General features: G+C 45.4%; 2 protein-coding genes across 2 annotated transcripts; one reads left to right on the plus strand and one right to left on the minus strand.

The window, feature by feature from the left end:
• Positions 1–353: 353 nt before the first annotated feature.
• On the minus strand, positions 354–15,342 carry LOC102046865 (protein spire homolog 1-like). Its single transcript, XM_027817012.2, has 14 exons — positions 15,102–15,342; positions 14,272–14,303; positions 13,621–13,785; positions 12,753–12,878; positions 12,395–12,460; positions 9,326–9,487; positions 7,193–7,261; positions 6,577–6,706; positions 6,036–6,160; positions 4,629–4,704; positions 3,928–4,079; positions 2,642–2,773; positions 1,238–1,302; positions 354–390 (listed from the first exon to the last, which is right to left on the minus strand). Exons 1-14 carry the CDS (start codon positions 15,340–15,342, stop codon positions 354–356), a joined length of 1,578 nt encoding a protein of 525 aa, XP_027672813.2.
• Positions 15,343–16,714: 1,372 nt separating this feature from the next.
• Positions 16,715–22,347, plus strand: NEPRO (nucleolus and neural progenitor protein). Its single transcript, XM_055711607.1, has 9 exons — positions 16,715–16,902; positions 17,052–17,206; positions 17,982–18,058; positions 18,166–18,297; positions 18,641–18,718; positions 19,616–19,971; positions 20,691–20,761; positions 21,156–21,406; positions 21,869–22,347. Exons 1-9 carry the CDS (start codon positions 16,812–16,814, stop codon positions 22,263–22,265), a joined length of 1,608 nt encoding a protein of 535 aa, XP_055567582.1. The 5' UTR covers positions 16,715–16,811; the 3' UTR covers positions 22,266–22,347.
• The last annotated feature ends 245 nt before the right edge of the window (positions 22,348–22,592 follow it).

A 22,592-nucleotide genomic window follows, 5' to 3' on the forward strand; every position in this document is an offset into this window, starting at 1 on the left:
TTCTCAGGAAAACACATCAGGAAAATTTGCATGGCATGCAATTGATTTACTAGTGCACTTAGAAGACAGATATTAACACAGTGAACTTTCTGACCTTTGTATAAATAGAGCACAGAGTAATCCCAGCCAATTTACACAGGATGAAAGAAAGAAGAACCTGAGTTGTTTTAGCAGAGTATGACAAGAGATGTCTGTGACACCCTGGCTGCTTTTGCACCTTGTAATATTCTCTCTTCTATTTTCTTTGAAATAAATTAGAGGGTAGATTTGAGGTATCAGTGGGATGAAGGAAAGCTTCCTATGGCTGGGTGAGCTGCAGGGAAAACAGAAAATGTAAAGCCTGTTGTAAAGACTCAACTTGCCTTGATGCAGCAGTCACAGCAGACAACACTAAAAAGAAAAAAGTTCCCAGCATGATCATTTGAGTAAAGCTCAGCAGACACCAATATTGTAGCTAAGGGTGACTTTCCCAAGTAAGTCTTAATTTGTGACTGTGGCACAATCACTTGATGGCAAAGCGAGCAAGTTTAAAACTCCCCTATTCAGTTTGCCAGTCCTCATATTTATCCTAGTTTAAATCATCTGAAGTGTGTCAGCATCCATAGCTTGAAGGCTTTATCTGCAAATGCCCATTCCTTTTCACCCTAGCACTACCACCAGACAGTTACTCAATTCCCAGTGGTTGTTTACTTGTTGCTTATAATCAATTCAGTGCTTTACCACTGCTTCAAATAGATTTAAGTGAGTCTTAATGAGCCTGAAGGTCCTCTTTTCCTCTCCCATGAACAGAAAACCCCTGACGTTAAGTGGATACAAGTAGGTCCAACTTCTTTCCCAGTCACAGAGTCTGGAGTTCACTTTTTCAGTCCTCAACAGAAGATTCTGGTAAAAAGCCTCTTCCAGAACCTCCTCAAGCCCTTGACTGAAATTAAATTCAACCTTCAGGGCAAAATGCAGAGACAGTGATCTCAGAGAAATTGAATCTAATACTTGCACAATAAATTTGGTTATTACTAGCTTGATAATAAAAGTTAAAATCGAGATACCACTTCAGAGGCAAATTTTTCCACATCCTCTACAGCTGTAGACACTTCAGCCTGGCTTGTGCAGTAAGGCAAAACTGAAGGTCTCAGCAACCTGTTCCTATCCACTACTACAGCTGTTTGAATACTGAGTGTTTTCAGCACTGCTTTTTCACTCTTCACCCTCCTCATTCAGTCCTTTTGTACCAGCTCACCTGCTGCAGAGGTAACAGCTGTAAGGCCACTTAAGAAACATCTGCTTATGGCAGCTGAAACAGATCTGTGGAAAAGAAAGTTACTTGTGAATGCAAATAGGAAATACCTTTGTGCCAACAGTATCCACTGCCTGCCAAAGAGCACACACATAAACCAACCTTCGAAAGGCTTTAGATCCACATACAATAACAGAGGTCCAATAAAGGATAGCAAAGACCCAGGAATTAAAAGCTAAAAAGGCAAAAAAAGTCTTACTTGTAGGCCAGTGTTTTTATGATGCAGAGGTTTGGGGCAGCTGCCAGACAACAGGAGTTTAAAAAAAGGCTCTTGAGCAAACAATAGCTGTATTGTGCAAGAGTGTAACAGTAGCTAGTTAAGAAAGAGGGAAGAAGAGAGACATTCTTTGAGGTAGACTGCAGCAATCCCAAAGAGATTAAGTCAGGGCAAATTTGAATCCAATCCTGAAGCAAAAAATGAGTCATAAGGAAGCTGATGAGTTGCTTGAACTTTACAAAAAAGAACACATTCATACACAGCTGGCAGTCAGAAGTGATATTATCTTGAGAAGCAAAGCCTGAGAAAGCTAAAAAAACTTCAGCAGCAAGAACACAAAGAGAGTAAGAGAGCCATTTTAGAATAGGCAGAGAGCAGCAAGTTAAAGCAGGGTTGGTAAGTAAGGTGAGAAGAAAACAAGGATTCAGTCTCAGGAACAGACAATTATATAAGTATGTAGTATAGAAGTAGCACAGGTCTGCTAGTAAAACCCCTTCGACTCTGTCTGTACGGCTAAACAGTGAGGGCAAGAAGCTGACCCCTAAGCCAAGTAGCAGGGACTTCCTCACATCTGCGATGCAAAGGGCTTGTACTCACATCATCTTCTCTAGAGGGGCTGGTTGCAACACCCCCTCTGAAGGGGATTCTAAATAAGCCAGCAGTTAAGCAGAATGGGCAGCCAACAGTCCTGTGCTGCAGGTCATTCCCTGTCCCCCTCATCTCCCCAGCCTTTGCATCCACTCAGCAAGGTGGTTTGAGTCAGCACAACTCAGGTGTGAGAGCCTGAGTTAAGAGCCTTTGTTTCACTGTTTAGCAGTACCAAAACCTAATTAATTACTTTGTGATTTCAGATCTGGCCAACAGTCAGCTCTCCTAGTGTGGAAATAACAGACAAGAAGTATCAAGTAAAGGCTGAATTACTTTCTAGGCAACTTACACAGCTTAAGCCCGATTAGAAGCCATCACCGTATGTACCAGTATTAAAAGATTTTTACAGCCTAGGGCCAAACTCAGGTCAGCTGCATGAACAGGATAAGTTGAGACAGAGAGCACCTCAGCACTGGGGGCTGTGAAGCCAGCCAGCTGTTGAAAAGGCGGGAACAGCACAAAGAGAAGGAGAAGAAACATACCTTTGCTCTTGGAAAGACACCATCACTACCTCCTTGGAGGAAGCCTTGCCCTTCCAGCACCACCACTGCATATCTGGTTCCAATCAGGTCAGCAATGGTTGTTGATGACCACTTGGTAGGAAAGGGACAGTCCTATTGAAAGACAGAAGTTAAGCTGAAGGAAGCAGGTATTTGGGGAGTTTATCCTCAAAACTGGGTCCCAAAAGGCTCAGGAGCATTTCTCCCCAAAACTCAGCTTTTCTGGTGTTGGGGAGTATCAGTTGAGTGACAATACTAGCAGAGAAACTACTACAGAGGTTTCAGTGGTTGTTATAGTTTTCAAGCAGCTTTCTGACACCTCATTAGGAAAGCAGGTCCCTCTGTCACCACAGTAGTTAATATCACCTCCAGAGCCAGTCTCTGGGAATTTTTACCCTTTGGCATGGAGCCCAGCACAGATGGAACTCTGGACCTTCCTAGGTACAGGATCCCTTTCCACCAGCATAGCACACTCTTGCCTTCTCTCTCCCAAGACCCAGTGGCCCCACACAAATGGCAGCTGTGGTCTGGTGGCTGACCAGGAGACAACGGTGCTTTTATCCCCAGATGGAAAGCCCAGCCCACCTGCACGCACACACACGCCCCCTGCTGAATAAAGAGGTCACACAGTTATGGCCAGTTTGGAAACTTGCCAGTGGTGGGGCAGGGAAGGATGTAGAAGGAAGCAAGGGCACAGCACACCTTGTCAGGGCACAACAGGGAGAGTCCAGGATTCAGAAGGTTGCACAGAAGCACACAAACCCCAGTATTGCTCCCACAACAGTCGTTCAGAGCCTGATGACTTCAGTACCAAATACATTTAAAAGTCACTGATGCTGTGCTATCTATATTTTGACAACCATTTATTCCCTTTACTGCAGCTTAAAGGATGTTTGTGAACATAACGGAATCTAGAAAGAGTGAGGGGAGACTGAGAAATCAGAACTACCAACTGGGAGTCTGCTGGAGGAAGCCTTGATGGACACTTTCAAGTAATGCAGTGCTATTTTTCCTCTTCTTGTATGAGGAACAACTTTATTTCATGTCATTCAAACTGGGAAGCCTCCACAAGAACACTACAGCATCCCGTCTTCTCTTAAGCAGTCTCCAAGGAGAGAATAATATCCCAACTTAAGATCAGTATACAACATGGCTTAAGACAAAAACCACAGAACATGCTTACTGTTCTGTGATCAGGATCAAGGTGCAAGCTCTGGTCATTACCAGATGTATCAGACCAAGCTTGCTAGCTGACATGCTGGACTTACAAGTTCCCTGCTTTGCAGGCCTCTCTCCAAAGATATGGACCTTCCTCTGCATGGACGCAGCTGCTGTTGGCCAGCATTCAGGAAACCACAAGGTTTAACGTCTTCTAGTGTGGGTGCACTCATGGGAGGACACGTGCAATTTGCTGCAAGACCTGGATAGGAGGAAAGAGTTTTAGGGTGCAGCAAACCAACTGGCAGCTTCTAAGTATTCACCCCAAAAGCTGAATGCTCAAAAGCACTACACTGCCTTCTGAAGGTAGCAAGGCTTACATCTCTCCCCCTCAGTCCCCATCAGCTCAGATCACAAAAAACAGACGTTACAGTAATTATGCTTGTCAGTAAGCAGTGATGAGGCTTCATTAGCACCATTTACTTTAATAAAATCAAGTGGTGCACTTTCTACTTAACATTCAAAACACTCATTTAGCTTTTACTGTGAATTCCAGTTAGCCCTTTGGGGACATGCTATCTTTGTTTTGAAGCTGCAGGAGCTATACAAGCTTCAGTCAACTGCAAAGGAACTGTTTTCTAAGGCTACCTACCAAGACTCATTACTTGGTGTTGCAGCTTCTTCGGTAAAGTGTCTTCAGGTGATCAGAGGGAAAGTGTACAGTGAACCCAGCCTAAGGCTTTGGGAACCCAGCAGGCCACTGACTGTAGTTTGTCACCTGGTTTAGCTGTATGGCTAGAAGTACACTGACCTGTGCTGTTGCAGGGCACTACTGATGAGCTGGCTGAGGCAAGCCAGGTCCTGAAAGGCAGCTTGGGACTGGTTTCCTGCAGAACAGAGGACAAGATGTTCTTCACCTGCATACAAAAGACACCAGGCCCACTTCCTCAGGAGTGCTGCTGCTAAACAAAACCCAGAATTACCCAGAACTGACCAGAAAAGTTCAAGGCTCAGCCAAAAATGGAGTGGAGAGACAAATCAATGTGATACATTTAGCAACTTTATATTCCAAAAGAATAGCAAGTTAATTCCCCCTGCAATTATGAAGGTCCAGCCAAGCTAGTCAAATTAATCTGTTCTCTCTCACCCAAATTCAATGCAAATACTAGCCGCAAAGCTTCATCTGTTCAGGAACCAGCTTCACAAATTCCACCCTGTACAACTCTGAGTACCTTGGAACCATTTTCCTGGCTCCAGCTCACATATAGAAACACTTTAAGAGACTGGGCCCCACTAACCCAACTCAAACCCAATGCTGTATCTCAACAACGTTGTTTCTAGCTTCTCTAGAAAAGCAGAAAATAGATTTGTTTGTATTAGTTCCCGTATGAAGGTCCTTCTAGTTTAGCAGTAATACATCAACCACAGGGTTCTCAAATGCTGAACATCCCTTCAAGTAGCACAGGCTTGTGCAAATAGAGCTAAGATTTTCTGCTTTTATTAATTCATATCCGTTTTCCTCCGTTAAACAACTGCATTTCAGACAGAAATGTTTACAGAAAACAGATTCCTGTTTGTGTGCCAGTGCATCTGTGCTAGACATGATATGTTAGGGCTTAAGTTCTGTTCCACAGAATTTCTGAATATGCTCAGACTGAATCCCAGAACCCAGTAGCCAAGCTTTCCATGATCAAGCCAGGAGTTAAAGAACTCAAGACTATGTATCATAGTTTACTGAAGAATGGTGCTCCCAAAATTCCTCCACACACAAAAGAGTGGGAATTCACCAGTGAACTTGCTTCCTGAAAATAAATCATGAAGCTTTCCTTCCACAAGCTCACACACCACATGAAATGCAAATATATCAATACGTCTAGCACCAAATGCCTCACTGTGAGGTAAGAGTGGCAATAGTTGTGGCCCATGTGGGCCAAACTCCTATGCATATTAAAACTTCTGCAGGGTCTAGTTTTAAGAGACCAGAGTAGACCTTGGTTCCGTAGGCTGCAGTCATGCCACAAAAAGCAGTGTTTAAATACAGTATGAGCTTCTGTAGAGGAAGACTTCTGTGAACCTCATAGTACCACATTCATTCACTTTTGAGAGACAAGATTGCTCACGCTAGGATTTGAACCCGATGTTTCAGGCTATGTGTGTGTGCAGTTCTAACGCCTGAAGTACTTGTGCCTCTCCAGAGTCCTTTCATTTAAAGCTTTACCTGAACTCCTGGTCCCAGCTGCTGTGCTGTAGTGCTGACGATTTTAACCTCAGTGCTGGCATCTTGGAGAGTTAAGAAACTCTCTCTTGGAGATTTCAAGGCAATGTTTGGTGTCACAAGCATTTCTGCAGGGGAGAGGGGGAACAAAAAAACCCATACACACCAACAAGGTAAGATACTGTGCTGTGACAAGAAAATTACAAATTTGATACCTACACATCAGAATTTGAGATTTGGCTAGACTTTATCCTGATAGTTACATAATCTTTTAGTTTTAGTTGATGGTCAAAATCCTGTTCTCTCACTTAGTGGACAGACAAGTTTGAACATCCATAAATAAAGGGTAAGTTGAAACATCTTTTGAGTCTTAATAAGCCATAAACAGATTTTCTAGAAAGAACTATTCTTATGCCATACCACCTCTATCGCATTATACATGCTATGGGAAAGATAAGTGAGCTTTCATTTCAAAGGCCATTCATTATTTTTAGTCAATGCTGAGTTCACTTGCATGCTTGATAGGTCACTTTGCAGCAAGTACCTTTGGGCCTGCTCCCATTTTCCCTTGATGCTGCTGACCAAAGCTTCTGTGGTCGTTTTATTTCTGCCATCAGCTGTTCATGCCAGCTGGACTCCAATGGCACACGCTCTTTCAGCTTCCTCTCCAGCACCTGCAGGCAAAGCATGGCACCAGAAAAAACCAGTCGACAGAGCAAGGAGACCAGTGGTGACAGAACTGCTCCTTCAGCAGTGGCACTATTTTACAAGTGCCTCTCACTCAAGAGGGCCCTGGGCCCTGCACATGAGATACACATGAGAACACCTTTAGATGAATAGTAGAATACTTCAGCAACTTTCAGATTTGAAACCAAGAACTCCAGGCGTACTTTCAAGAGCAAAAAGCGTTCCAAATGGAAGAAGCAGTGGAGGAAGTAGGGAGACAATTATCTTTTTCCTATGAAGATATCACTTCCCATTTTCCTAACCCCGTGTTTTGGCAGGAGGGTCTGCCCAAAATTTAAGTATGGTTAATACACCCCCAGCTTCCAAATCCGAACCAGTAGCTAAGACATTAGCTTTCTATTCCAAGAAACTGTCCTATCAGCTCCAGAATCATCTTATTTTGCTATCATTAGATGCAGCACCAGGTCACGTACAGGCTTTAGATGAGGCTTGGGAGCAGCTACATCAACTCTGGGAGTCCTCTGTTTTTGCTCGATGATCACCTGAAAGGGCAGAAATTATGCTTAAGCAATAGGTCTTCCTCTACTGGAACAGCCTCCCATTCAGTGGCACAGTGGATGACTCACATCAGGATTTGGGAATGGGAGAGGTGGGGAAGGCATAACAAAGCTGAGCCGGGAAGTGCACAATGATGAGGTTTACTTACATGGATTTTTAGTAGAGACCAATTTGCCTGTGGCAAGCTAGGGGCAGTCAGAAGTGCTGCACAGCCCTTGGAGGCTTGCACAGGAAGCATAAAGCCTTCTACCCCCAGCAGCTCATGAACTGCTCTGAGAAGCCACTGGAAAGGGTTGTACTCAGATGTTAATGTCAGGAGTGATCCTGACAAGCACCACGGTCACATCACATTCAGCAATGAGAACTCAGCTCCAGGGAAAAGAGCAATTGAATGGGTTAACAAGACTGCAACAAAACCTGAAGCAGTAGACAGCTGTATGCATAAGCTACAGTCCTAGAGACTGGCTTACAGTTCCATAAACTATGAATAATAGCAAGACAGAATTGCAGGGCAGGTATTCATGTGGGACAGATTGTCTCACTTATCAACCCCCATGCTCCCTGCATAGGGGAGAACTGACAAAAAAGTCAAGCTGCACATGCATGTCTTTAGCTGCCTTGTTCACCCACTCTTACTTTGAGGCTATGCCATTTACTTTCCCTCCGAGTACAACTTCAGAACACAAGAGAGTGCAGGTAGAACAACATTAAGGCTTCCCACACTAGCTGTGCTTTCATTCATTTGCAAATTAGACCACTGTTTGCTAGAGAAGCTTTAAAATAGCTTTGCAGATGGGGAAAACCTCATTTAAGAGCCATCACAAAGACCTGAGCAGTAGCACTGCATGCTTTCTTCTAGCATTTCTGACTAGTAGTGTTTGTGCTTCTCAACCACGGGGGTGAGGGGGGGGGGGGATAAAAAAAGAGAGAAAAAAATAAAATCAAGACCCAGTTCATCCTGCCACCTTGAGTTACTATTCTGTACTGCATTGATATAGTACACTGCAAAGAAAAAAGAACACAAGTATGCATTGTCTCCTTTCCACTACTAGTCATTTAGATATCAATCAAGAGGATATCTCCAGAGAAATGGCATAGCCTTATGTGAAAACTGGAGCCACAGTCAAGACAAGCAAGAGATGGGGTTTTATAGAGGTGCATGGTTTAGTTGAGGCTTTTAACCCCCCTGTACTCCAGCAGCACCAACAAGGGGAAAAAAAGTTGATGTCTAGTGTGGTATGCAAAGTTTTCACTTTTAAAAATATCAGTCTTTATTACAAGCAGAGTTCTGTCTAATCTTCTGCCAAGACGTCTGTTTGCAAAGCATGCCAATGCCACAAAGCCTTATGCCAATGTTTTAGATCTGCTCATTCCCAGCTCAAGCTGCAGCAAACGAAGAGCATCACAAGCCTTTAGAGACACCCCAGACATTTTTGTGTCTGGTCACCTTCAATCATCCATGTTGCTGGAAGCCCCAGCCACTTGAGTCAGCACAGCACTGTCCCCGAAAGGGCTCAGCATTTTGTTCACCCTGACTAAACTCCTGCAGTAGCTGGCGTGCGCTGCCTAGAGGCCTCCACCTAAGGCAAAGGACTTGCTCAAAAGTGCTTTTGCACTTGCACACATCCCACAACATCCAGGAAGGCAAGGAAACTAAGAGATATCAGGTACAGCTCAGCTCAAGGAGCCTGGGGAGGACAGAAGTGTCCAAGGTGGAAAGCATAAGCAGAAAAGCGTTCGTTTCATGAAAAGCATAATTGCTCCAGGAAAGGGAGTGGCTGACCACTGGAAGGAGAAAACGTTTACCTTCCAGATTCATGAAAGCATGGCTACCCTGACCTAAAAAGTTACTGGGAATGAAGCACCTGGGTGGACAAACAAGGTGATCTTAATGTTGAGCTGCAGGTGAGAGGGAGACTCAGACACTTCCAGACTTGGAAGTACCTTTGAGAAAGGTAGGCTTTTGAAGAAAAGGTCTCAACAAATACTGCTTAGAAATGAGATAGAGCAGGTGGTTTCAAAGCTGCCCATTGACTCTAGTCACTCACCTTCCGCAGGGTGTACCTCTTATGCTGAATATCATCCAAAATTACTTCATAGGGAGAGCGGACAAATTTTTTTGGAGGTGTGTGACGCTGTGGTCGCTCAGTGGCCTTGTGTAGCCTCACACCATTCTGCAGTTCACAGATGACATTGGGCCACAGGGATGCCTCGGGGAAAACAGCGAGGGTCAACAACTGGCTAGAATGCACAGAGCAGCATCCCCTCCCTCCATGTAACAGGGCATGCTTAGCAACCAAATTCATTCAGAAACATGGAAGTGTGTCCTTAATACCCCCATCAACTCACTTCCAAATCAGGGCACAGTACCAGAGTAGAGAATTGCTTCTCTTTGCAGAAGTTAATTTACAACAAGGTATCTGGGAGATGTCTCACCAGGCTCATTCCCAAATTTTGTCATTAACTTTATGAACATACTTCAGCAATACACAGCTTCTGCTGCCAGGTAGCTAGACTCATTTTCCTAAATATCTACTTCCTGCAAGTGCTCCAGGTGCCAGCGTTTTTTTGTGTTACTGGATCCTAGAAAACACTGGGAATAAAATCCATTAAAATCCTCTGAACTTTCAGAAACCAAGGGTTTAAGGGCCCACAGACAAAAGAGGAAGGCAAGGGGAAAGAGTTCTCATGCTTTAACCTTCACAGCAGCATGTGTTAGCAGTTTCAGCCTGGAGACACAAGCTGATAACTCTGACATCTGCTCATCCTGTTCCTGTGCTAATATCTGAGGATGCTTAGGCATGCAGTGTAACTTAACAAAAGTTAAGACAGGAAAAAAAAATAATCAACTCAATAGCATGTTTAGACAACATTGTAATGGAAGTGCTAAGTCAACAGCTTATCTGGATCCCAACTGGCAAATTAAGTAAGAACAAGTGATTGTATTATAAACAGTGAAAAGGAAGCAAAACATTTTAGAAAACTGGCTTAAAACAAAGTTTCTGACCTAGATTCCTTTCCCTTTTCCACTTACAACATGAAGCATCCTCTCTCAACTTATCCCTTCGGATATCTTGGTAAAATATCAGAAGAGTCTTATGCAAGCTCTGACTGATGGCTGCCTTCAAGGAGACAGATTTTGTTGTTGTTGCATTGTTTTATCCCGACTTTGGTGCAATCATACCTCAACTCCAGAGAACCAGAACCATCAAAGACTGACCACATACTAGCCGTATCACCTAGGCTATATTTATTATTGTGCAGAACACACAAAAGCCTCTGTGCAAACTGATCAGTATTAGATACCTTTGAAATGACTTATCCCGAGCCATTTGCACTTTCTAGAGTTCTATTTCATGTGGTGACAGAACTTTACTAAAAGATATGACCTGAAGAGAAACTTCTGTAAATGTAATATTGCTGCCTTAGTTCTGGGACAAGAATTGCCTTCAGCTGGCCACTTCAGAGGAACTTGTACACCCAAAACATTTCTCAGATGTAGGCAACATCATTATCACTCACACTTTCCTTCCCCTACTGACTGGAACACTGCAGTTACACTACTTGGGCCATCCCATGTATTGTCAAACTCTACATAAACTTCCCACATCTGTGCAATACAAAACAAATACTACAACACTCCAAACCCATTGCGTTCAGCTCAACAGATGAGTGGTAACACAGCTGTGTTCTTAAGAGGTCTCACTGCTTAGATTTCAAGGTGAAGATGGGCTTGTGACATGTATGGATAAGGTCTGCTGAAACTTTGCAACACTACATGCAATCAGGCTGTGGTCTGTGTTTCAGAAGGCTTGTTTTGTAGCAGTCGGCATGAAAAAGTCTGGTCCATAGAGAGCATTAGCTGCTCAGCACCACTCAAGGCATCAGCTCTCATCTGTGGGATCCCAGTGAAGCTGGCATCCTGGTTATTTTAAACTCAAGAGTTTGTCAGAGCGATGCAATCAGCTGGTGCTTAGGGACTTAAGGACTTGGAAACTGGAGGCAGAGGATTTGCAACAGACATCCTGCTTTTGGAATTCATGTCTCCTGAAGGAGCAGAGGCCAAATACACTGGCCTTCAGGCCACACGGCAAAGCCCGTGTATTTATTCATGTATTCCCCGCAGAAAAGAGCTATAGCAGTTGATGAGTTTGTGGTTTGAGATAGCCTGCCAGTTTATTTTAATAGATCACAAAATTGAGAATATGCCCAAACACACATTTCACAAACATTTTCATACGAATAGTTTGAGCACGCTTCAAAGCAAGTGCTATTTAGACAAAGGGAGCAAGTCCACAAGTCTCTCGGGGCTTGCCATTTGTCTCCACAGTCTCCAGACTACAGTGCATTTGTTTATGCTGGGCAGAGTTCCAGCCAGAAGAGCTGTTTGTTTCTGGTTGAGCCCTGACTGCGTAGGGCCTTGAAAAGAGCAAAGTAAGTTGCTTTCTCTGCCCCAAACACACAGTCCAAAATCTGTGGAAGGACAGAATGAAAAGGAAAAAAAGGCAGTGAGCAGAAGGTAGGAGCCACATCTCTAACTGCAGCCTCCTTCGCCCCTTTTTGCTGCTGGAACTGCAGAGCCACGAAGATGGACAGAGCTACTGGACTTCATCGCCCTCCAGCCCTGAACCAGCACAGACCCCACATAATAAGGGTGAACTAGTCCACCCCAGTACTACCACCAACAGAACAGTTTTCTGGGAGTTTTCAGTTCAGCTACAAGAAAGGAACAGATTGCTTTTAGCACATGTCAGCTCCTGCCAAGAGCTGGGGTTTGGGGCTCATTTGCAGAACAGCCTGAGTAACTACTTGTGGACACTTACTCCAAAGACTGCCTCCAATTTAATTTTTGGAGATGGTTTAAGTTGAACCACAAAGACAATCTTTGTGTAGAATAAGTGTCCACGTGAGGTTAACACATCAAATAGTTTAATTTCAAGTTCACTCCCCAGCTTGTTTTGCAGACAAGTCTTTAACAGCTTAAACTCTGGAACAACCTGAGAAGTTTTGTTTGCGTTCAAGCTCTACTTTTAACTAGAGGAGTCAATAGAAAGCCTCAGAGAACCAAGGTAGACAAAAAACGCCAATCCCCATAATGAAGGAATTAAATCCCTTACCCAGTGTTTTTCCTTCTTCTGAAGGGGATTTTCCACTGAATCTTCCACATCCATTTTTCTCAGACTCTGAGAAGCAAGTACGTCAGATTGTTACCTTGCACTGTTCAGTGATTCCCTATCTATCCATCCAGTATAAATTACTAATGTTAATCTGAAAAGCCTAGAAACCCCAAACATCCAAACTTTCAAAAGATACAATAAACTACTAATAAGGCGCAGAGACAGTAGCCTTTTGTATTGTGAAAATAGACCTTCAGCTAGGTACTTCATTTCTAGTGCAATGGGAAGGTTACTTTAAGAACTAGGTGAGTGTGTGAGGGTAGAGGGAATAGCATCTAAGGGGTAACCCCAAATGTACCTCTTTGGAGGTCTGGATGATGGTCACAAGCCTTTGAAGTTCCATATATTCAGTAAACAGACTCCTACAGGTAATTTCGTAATGGCTGGTAGCCTCACAAGGCCTGGACAAGTGCTCCTCACAGGCCTGAAAGAAGTGCAGCTATTTAAAAGAAATCTTAAAATGAAAAAAACATGGTAGGATGGAATAAAGCGAGATTCAGTTTTCTCATTCCATGATTAAAAAACATCTTCTCCACAGACCCTTTGTAACTTTTGCTTTTTTATTGCAGCTGCAAAGGAACAAAGAAGCAAGATGTCCAATTTTATATGTACAATAATGTAAGTAGCTGTGCAATTTATATAACTTGTTCTGTATAAGGTGTGCTTTGAAATAAATTAAGTACCTGGAAGGGGAAGCCTCCACTGTGGCCACAGCACAAAAAAAATACAGCAGGTGGAGACACTTGCCCTTTTCTTTTCCCCTGCCCTGATCAGACTGAGGGATGGGAAGTTTCTTGTACCTTTAAATTCTAGTTAGGAGGAAAATACTTGAGTTGAGACACTGAAATCCCAGTTCTTGCAGTAACATTTTTCAATATGCATTGTCTCCTAGGTATCAAATTCAGTGACTGTGTGCAGAAGGAGTTCACAGGCACAGCTGCGTTAGAGCCATGCTCAGCTTCCTTCTTAATTCTTTTCCACAGGCACTTGCACACACCTAAGATGGCTTTTGCCTTTTCCCTCTGATGGGAAAGCCACGTGCTCCCTCTATGTCCTCCAATAAGCTACCCAGCTTTTTCCCAGAAATAGTCTTGCCCCTTGGTTAACAGCATTGCCCCACCAACCCCTCTAAAACTGCTATATTTACTAAGTGGGAAGAAGGAAACCTTGATAACATCCTGCAGGGTGACTGCTGGTTTCATTGCCTCATCATCTAGTTTCAACATGAGGCACAGCAGCTTCTCCAAAGGATCACTCAGTTCTCGCTCCACTTGGCTGTCAATTCCCCAGTCCAGGGCTTCATAGATCACCACTCCTAAGTACTCCAACAGCTGCAGACAGAGACCAAGGAACTAGTACAGCACAAAGCATTGCTGAGAACTTCACAGCTCTCTCATCCCAGCCTTGTGCATCCCCTCAGGGCTGAGGGCATCTCTCAGGATGAGAAGGGCCCAAGATGCTGCTAGATGCTCATCAGGTAGCCCAAGAGACTCCCTAAATAAGCTAGTTTAAGATTTTTCAATGGCCTTATCTAGCATCTCTAAGTTACCTGTTATTAAAACAAAAAGACTTGTGGGCTGCTCCACAGTAGGCACCATCTGTGCGCGTTGTTTGCCAGTCCCATTGTCTTACCTGAGTTCAGTCCTAGCACTTTGTTCTATTCTTCAAACTTCAGGGGACAGAGTCACTCTCACAGGACACAGCAAATTTAAGCCCTTGACAGTTTCCAAAGACACCTGCATCTCCTGAGAGGGCCTTCTACTACAGCAGGGTAGTAGTACACCCACCACGTAACGAAGGTGAAGACACAGGCTTACCTTGTCCTCTGACTGCTGAATGCTGCCAACATCTGAAAAGGAAAAAAAGATGGGAGGGGGAGAAAGGTAACTGCATGAGCATTGATAAACAGCTTTTAGAATGCCTGTCAAGAGAGAGAAACTAGAAGAATTCTTGGCAATAAAGAAACAACCCCCCCTGACTGGGGAAAGGAGGCCTGTATTTGGGTACTCTTGGAAGGCAACACAGGCTACCCTTCTTATTCTGAGCCTTAGCCCCAAACCAGCTGCTGCTGGGCATTTTTTTTTTGTTTGTTTGCCAACAGATATCTAACCATAAGGAAGGCACCGGATCTTTGTCTTCACTCTTTTATTACCCACTCTTGTCCCTGAAGAGTTAGCTTAGCATTGACTTCCGCAGCAGTGCAACCAAGTGGTGCACAGACAAGCCTGTTACCGTTTGCTGGCTCCACATAGTGACAAAAAGGGTAAACCATCAATCATAGATCCCTCATGAGAGTTACTATAACAAAGGAACCATACATTGGAAGATGAACAGAGCAGGACAACTAATAAAGCTTCAAACTCTTTATTTCAGATAACATAAGCAGTAACAATCTTTCATCCCAACTACTGCTTAGAACCAAATGACTGGCAAGAGCACCATCAGAAAAACAAGTAGGCTGTACTTCCATATTACCACTCACATACAGTCATTTGAAATGAAGTGTAGGCAGCAGAATAGCTTCATAACAACACAGAGAGAAGAGGAGTGGGTGCGTGTGTGAAACAGAGTGGAAAAAAATTACCTCCCCACATTTCAGCTTGTTACAGGAACAGCCCTTGACATCCACAGCTACCTGTGCTCTTACCAGACTTGTGGTACACCTTGAAGGAAGCAGTGCCATCAGCATGGATAAAAATACTTCCAGGACCTTTTATGAATACAGAATGGAGTGGTGGGCACAGCCCCTGAGCCAGCTGCTGCATTTTATAGCAACACTGAAAACAGATAGCCCAGGCTTGCTCCTCGCTTATAGGATGTTCAAAACACCTCAGAATCTCAGCTATAGAGACCTTCATAATCCTCTGCTCACACTGTGGATGTTCCATTTTCCCCTTTATCTCTCATCTCTATTCTTAGCCTAGAAAGCTTAACACCCCACTTTCTGGGAGAGGCAAGTGCTCATAGCAGCCTTTTATCAGTTCTGCCTCTAGTTTGCTCTCACCTCTCTTCCCTACAGGTGCAATTACTAAAGACAATTTTACTCTACATTTTTAAAGGGACACCACTTTAGTTTGCATTTATATGAGATTTCTTGAAAGAAAACAGGAGGTATGCAACAAAATGGAGTCTAAATAGAAGACTGAGCAAAAATAATGCTCAATTTAACTGTTGTTTCTAACAAATACATTAATTGGAATACCAATGTTGGCAGGTGAGAAAAGAGTGCATTCAACTTCAGGCAGAAAGCGAAGGAGGCAGGAAATATACTCGGGAGAAGAGCTCAGAGAAGATGACAAGGATTCAATCCATTTAATGGGAAACTGTTCTGGGAACACAAATACATTACAGCAAACAACCTGCATCCACCACAGGTCCCACTCCTGCCTGGCCTTGACCCTTTGGCCCTGCCACAGCATGGGGCTGGGACCCAACGTGTGCAGGGAGCAGGCAGGCTGGGTGGGCCGGCAGGGCAGGGGCAGCGCGGCCATGCCTGGTTGAAAATGCTGATACACATTGCTACTGGTGTGAAGTAAATTACCCAGTTTTTTGGGTGTTTTTTTGGGGGTTGGTTTCCCCCCCCACACACACACACTTTGGACTCTGTGTGTGTCAGTGTCCGGGGTTGGGGGGCAATCACATGGTTTGGGGTGTGTGTGATCCCTGCAGCAGTGTTGCTGCTGCAGTGCTGCGATGCATGGCGGGGCATCGCAGCTGCTGCTGCGCTGGCTCTGAACAACCCAAACTCCGGAGGCAGGCACTGAGGAACTGTGAGCTGTCAAAAGTGTGATTAACGCTAATAATTCATATTTCTTTGCTTTCTCATTTATAATATTTTGGGAATGCAGCATGTCAGAGTCAGGCTCCGGGCCTTGGCGAGATGTCTGGGCCTTGGCATCACGGGCCCGTGTGGGGGGTGCTCACTGGCACCGTGCCCCCCCGGCCGGGCGGTGCCTTCTGGGCGGCCCCGCGGCCCTTCCCCTGCCCCAGGCATCGGCCGGGCCCCCGAGCGGGGCTTTCCCGCTCCCGCCCGCAGCGCTGGGGCCCTGCCGGGCTCTGCTCGCAGGCTCGGCCCTGCCGGGTGGGGGCCTGCAGCTCCCCGCGGCCACAGGCGGCTGGGGAAGGCCGGGAGCTCCCCCCGGCAGCCCCGGGGTGCCCGGCACACAGCTGCACGCCCCCGCCGCCTCCCCCGGGCTCGCTGCCCGCAGGCCGAGCCCCGCAGCAGCCCGGGCCCCCCCGCCCCCGCGGGGGTGGCTCGGTCCGCTCCGCTGCCCCCCCTCCCCGGCCCGGTAACGTGGTCCCGCCCGCGCGGGGCCTCCCTCCTGCCCTGCGCAGCGCCGCCCCCGCAGCGGGGAAGATGGCGGCGCCCGAGGCGGCGTGGAACCGGCTGGATGTGCCGTGGCCCGCGAGCAGCGCGACGGTGGCCCTGGCGGCCACGCACCCTGCAGGTCCCCGCGGGGGGCCGGGCCCGGCCCGGGGGGGCTGGGGGGCGTTGTAAGGCGCTGCCGGGCGCCGAGCGGGACGTCCCGGCGGTCGGGGCGGGGGTGAGTGGGGGGGCGGCGGCGGGCGCTGAGGCGCTCCTGGCTCCCTCCCGCAGTGCGGTGGCTGCCGGTGCTGCGGCGGCGGTGCTGCATCGCCGGTAAGCGGCTGTCGGGGACCGGCCTGGCCGCCGAGGGACGCGTCCTGCGGGCCGTGCTCTACGTGTACCACAGCAGGCTGCTGCGGCACCGGCCCTTCCTGGCCCTGAAGCAGGTGAGGAGCGGTCCCGGCCAGCCACTGGCCCCTGAAGGGCCTTTGGGGTAGCGCGGGCTGCCTGGAGCGTCGTGCAAAAAGCGTTTTGGAGCAGGGGAATTTGTGTCGTCTGCAAGTCTCCTCACGATTGAGTTTAGAAGGTTCCTTGGCTCTGTGCCCACCCCCCCCCCCCCCCATCCCCCCCAGTGCAACTGCTGCTTCCCGGCCCTGTGGAACCGATACTCATGTCTTTTATACTGACGCTGAGACCTGAAGTAGGTACAGTTATACACTTTTGAATACACAAGGAATACAGGGATTTAATTTTCAATTAATTGTAATAATGGGAGAGGGAAGAATAATCTTAGGCACTTTCTGTTTTAAGATGAAAAGTGAAGTCCTTACCAGTTTTCCAGTAAAGGGATTGTTAGTATCTTCAAATAACTGTTTTGAAATAGGACAGGAATTGTTCTTGCTTTCTTCATTTGTTTATGTAAATTTCATTCCTGAAAGCCAACACCAAAAGCTGTTGTATACAGCAGGGGAAACCATGCAGCACCATTTAACAATGGCCTACTCCAGCCCATCATTTAATTCCATATTCACTGTAGTGTGTTAAAGGGACCTTTTCATCATAGTGCTGATATAGGAATGTATCAGAACATTCCAGCATGCAAACCTGCAATTTATGCTGTTAAACTAAGAGGAAGGTGTCATTTAGTATAGCGACAGTTCTTGGAGCAGGACGTTCCCATCTCTCAAAAATACCTGTCAAAGAACTTTTCTTTTTTTCTAGGTTGATCAATGCTTGAAGCGGCTGTGGAAAATGAGCTTGGTGGGCTGCATTGAAACTCTGGCAGAACTGATTCCCAAGTAAGTGTTGTAATCCTGTATGTTATACTATCCATTTACTCAGCCTGCAGAGCTACAGAGGGGGAATGCTAGATCATAACCATCTCCTCATCCCTGTATCAACACAGGAAAAATAAATCCCAAGCCCAGGCGGACTGCTTAGTTCCTAGTCAGCCTATGCTGGAAACTGTGGCTCTGAAGGTATTGGGAGGTTGCAAGCTCGTACTACGTCTACTGGACTGTTGCTGTAAAGCTTTTCTGTATCCTTTTTTCACCAAGGAAACATTCTTACAGTTCACCAGCAGCACCGCGTGAGACCATAACCAGGTTTGCTGTAGGCCCTGTATTGCTGACAGACTCAACTGTGTAATTCAATGTGCAACTTGAAGTTTCTTTGATAGCCAGACATCTTATTTTCAAGTTATTACGTAGGAACCTCAGGCTGTTGGCAGGCTGCTGTTCTGGCCCTGAGCAATCCAAAGTCTGGATACTCATCTCCCAAATTATCCAGGATGTTGCCTTGTGAATTGCCTTTAGTTGGTATGTTCAGCAAGTCTCATTACATGCTGTTTATTTTTTGTCCTTAACTGGTGTAATCTTCAGCTTGTCCGTTAAACATCTCTGCTCAGAAGAATTCATACTTTTGAACACTGTGGCTTCGGGGTTGTTGAGCCGGCTATGGTTTGTGTATTTTAAAGTCTTGTCTTGTTTGTTGTCTGTTTCAATGTGCCTGTCAGGGAGAAGGGCTTATAATTAGGCCTTGCTGCTGAGTGAGCTTTATTCATTTGGGAGGAGGAGGGGGATCCCTCCATCCTTTTGGACTTGATTCTAGCACCTGAAGAGATGTGAAAGTGGAGAGAGACTTCTTATGTACTGTTATGGAAGGCTTTCTTCTTGGTTCATAGCTAACTTTAGCACTAATAAAATTGCCGTGTTAATGCCAGCGTGCCACAAACACTTAACATCTGGTACTTTTTGCAGCAAGTCCTGCCTCACGCTGAAATGAGAAGGCTGTGATAAAGTTGTTTTATAATACTGCTGAGTTTACCAGGGAAATCAGTGTCTTGTCTCACAGTACGAGAAAGTAACCACTGTCTGCAGTTGAGGGAGTAACAGCGTTGCATGGAAGAACTTAGTAAAATATTCTTTGGCACAAGAAATTTTTCTCCCCGGTAAGCGTAGAGCTTAATACTTAAGATTGTATGATGTATGATAGTGCCATTATCCTGAGTTGGTGCAGGGTGGTTTTAGGGGAAGACCTCATGTCAAATGATTTGGATGTGACCTGAGAACCTGATGAGTCCCAGGTGTGGCACTGAGCAAAGCTCTAGGGAAGCAGAGGGGCTGCTGACCAGGGATTTACTAGCCAAGTCACTGCTACGTTCTGATCTTGAACAGTTCTTTAAAGCTCAAACTAATATTAAGGAAGGCATGGTGGTGGAGTATAAGAAGACAATCTTGTATTGAGAAGGAATAGAGAAAGGGCAGCTTGGAATCTCTTCTGTTTGAAGGTAGCTGTTTAGAGAGCGCAAGGTTTTGCTAGAGGAGACTCCACACCTTTCTGTTTTGTCTCTTCAGGATTCAGTACAGGTGTGTATTGCAGAGTCTCATGTCCTTGTACAGCATATTGTCGACATCGCTTCATCTGGTATCTGAGACCCAACAGATGCCTTATATCAAGGGCTTTACCTTCCCTTCTGATATCAGTAACTTCCTTGGAGTTAACATTTCTTCTGAGGTGAAAAAGCAAAAGGTTAGAATGCTTACAACAAAAAAACCTACCAGCTGGGTGAAGAAGCTCTTCCCAACAATGCCAGTGGCAGAGGTTGGGAAAAAGAGAAATTTTGCGACCTGCACGAGTACCGTGAGAAACTCTACCATCCCATGCCCTGCGGACATCGGAGAGCCAGTTCTGGTGACCAGAGCCAGCAGAGGTAAAGCCTTGTGCCACAGTGCTACTGGTTTCTGACATCTCAGAGACCAACTGCAACTTCTGTCCAACAGAGCCCAGCACTTCTACTACCTACAGAGTGCGGTTCTAGTACAAACTCCCCTCTTCTGTCCTTGGAAGAGGGAGAGACTGTTGCGTGTACGCTTTATAAAGCTGTGGATAATGCCAGTATTGTGACATTTTGGGGTTTATGGTTTTTTTTTAAACATGATACAGCCTGGAGAGAAGCAGATGCTAAATGCAGTATGCAGGTCCTGTAAACAGTTATTTCTGTTTTCCTGCTTCTGGATAGACGGGGCCCAAGGATAGTGAGAGAAGCTAAGTGCGCTGTCTGCAGCCCATACAAGAGTAGATAAGGGTGTAAGTACAGGATGTGAGTATCCTGTGCTTGCTTGTTCTGGGCCATGTCCAAGTTTTCCCCTGCAGTCAGGGCTATGGCCAGTGACTGCAGGCATCCAGGTGTTTGTGTGAAGCTTTTGCCCGTGAAGTTTTCCTTTGGAGCCATCTGTAAATCTTTGCATCCCCTTCATCCCTCGCCAGCTGCCATGTGAGATGAGTGTAGTCCCCTTGAGTTTGCCTGGAAACGCTGAGTACAGGTGTGAGCCTGCTGAGAGCTCAGCAGGGCAAATCACTGTGGTGTCTCTGTGCAAAGACTTGAAACTGCTTTTACTTCTTAATGGGAACTCTCCTCTCTCTTTATAGGGAAGCACCTGGGGTTTGATGTGAAGAGCTTACTTAGACCATCCAGACCTCCAGTGCAAGAGGTTTCTATGGTACTGCTTTACACATGGGGGTTTTTTAACTTCAAAGACTCTCACTCAAAACATGATACTCCTGATTGAAAATGTCCCCTTTCCATGCCTTATTTTTTGCTTGTCTTAACAACCCAAGTTAGTGTGGAAGCTTTGTACTGAAAATCACTACTAATTTCTGGAATTTGTGGTATGTCAAGTAAAATCACCAGACAGAATTTGTGTTCCTGTCTCCTACTGACTTGCTATGTGCCTCGTTTTTGTATTCCATAAAACAAGACTGCTCTTCCACTTTCTTCTTAGGGAATAAGGAATGTTCTCATAAAAACCTTGGTGCTCTGCTCCTCTCCAGCAGAGAGGATCAGGCATGCCATGGTTTTAAAAGACTAATTATTTCTGTTACTCTTTGTTTCAGGGTATAAACATTGCATCGACACCTTTTAAAGCAAAGTCGGCATCACTTTCCTCTCGTATAGCAAAATTGCAGCACACTGGATCTCTTGTACAAATGGTCCAAGCAGCTGCGTCGTTTGGGGAGCTGTCAGAGGCACTCAGAAAAGCTATTCAGTGGTGCAAAGGCAACAAATTCAAACCAGAAACTTACTTTCTGCGTAACAAGTTGTTGAAAAGCAACCGGCTGCACCACGTGGAGGCTCAAGGATACAGGTAATTTTGCATGCGTGTGGTGTTTATGGTCTGACACTTTATGTTTTAATACTGTGTACTTTGCTACAGTGTAGAGAAATGCAGTGGTATAACCCATTCGTTTTAAACTCTAACAGGATCACTAGTTTAGGTTACTAGATGCTCTGACATGGACATTCTGTTTAACTTTGGTCATTTGTGGAAGGATTTAAAAGGCTAACAAATGTGCAGATACTGAAGAGGGAGGATGAAAATGCAATTTAAATCATGTGCATGTTTAATCGTGGTGATGGTGCATGATATGATGCAAGGGGTGTTGTCTGTCTTCAGAATGCCCTGGCTACTGTGGTTCAAGGTGCTGTTATCTCACTGGTATGACAAGGGAAATGGTTGAGAAGGCTAATAACCAAATCTCTCCAAACCCCAAATGAAATTAACACATTAGCAGCTGATAATTGTTTTGTGCACCTTCCTCCCCTTAAGCTTGAAGAAAAAACTGTGCTGTGTCAAGACATCTGTCCGTAAATGTCTCCTATATGGGTCACAAAACGCACGCTGGCCAAAGCAGTACCGCAGGGCATGGTTCTGTCGAAGGAGGCTCAAATCATCTGTGTGCCTGAAGAGGACTTTGAAAACTGTTCGGCAAAAACCTTCTGAGTTTTCTGGAGTCTGTAAGAGCAGTGCATCACCCATCCTCCCAGCTTACCAGGATGGACCTCTGACTCGGGAAGGCTGTTCCAATGCTGATACAGGCTCCGTCAAACTAAGCACAGCAGGGACCCCTAAGCAGCTGCTTCTGGAAAGAAGCCTAGGCCCTGTGTGGAAAGAAGCTACTGAGAACATGGATATTGATTCTATTTTTGCAGCGATGGGTGTCTGACCCTGGACTTGCAAGGAAGAGAGGGGTCAAGTAATTCCATTTTTTTATATTTTTTTTTAAAATAAAACCCTCAGAACCCTAATGGTGTCTTGGTAACTTGCATCCCGAGTTCTGCTAAGAAAGTAGAAACTTATTTTATGGTTTTTTTTGTAAAACAGCTTTTTATTTTTTTTAATGGAAGGGGTGTTTCAAAGAGCTGTGTAGTCTTCATCCTTTTGGCTAGCCTTGTCGAGGAGCTGTGACATTGAGTTACCCTTACTTAGTGTTCCTTCTCTGTTGCTTAACCATGTTAAGCTGTCAGATCCACCATGCAAATAGTTACTGTCC

Source organism: Falco cherrug, chromosome 5 (assembly GCF_023634085.1).
Source record: "Falco cherrug isolate bFalChe1 chromosome 5, bFalChe1.pri, whole genome shotgun sequence".
NCBI classification, from domain to species: Eukaryota; Metazoa; Chordata; class Aves; order Falconiformes; family Falconidae; genus Falco; species Falco cherrug.

Coding starts and splice junctions, on each gene's coding strand:
- LOC102046865 (XM_027817012.2), bottom strand. CDS start 15,342: ATGGAACATCCACAGTGTGAGCAGAGGATTATGAAGGTCTCTATAGCT. Junction 13,786..14,271: donor TTCAGCAGTCAGAGGACAAG/GTAAGCCTGTGT, acceptor CTCTGTCTGCAG/CTGTTGGAGTACTTAGGAGT. Junction 1,303..2,641: donor GTGTCTTTCCAAGAGCAAAG/GTATGTTTCTTC, acceptor TCTTTTCCACAG/ATCTGTTTCAGCTGCCATAA.
- NEPRO (XM_055711607.1), top strand. CDS start 16,812: ATGGCGGCGCCCGAGGCGGCGTGGAACCGGCTGGATGTGCCGTGGCCC. Junction 20,762..21,155: donor CAGTGCAAGAGGTTTCTATG/GTACTGCTTTAC, acceptor TCTTTGTTTCAG/GGTATAAACATTGCATCGAC. Junction 21,407..21,868: donor GTGGAGGCTCAAGGATACAG/GTAATTTTGCAT, acceptor CCTCCCCTTAAG/CTTGAAGAAAAAACTGTGCT.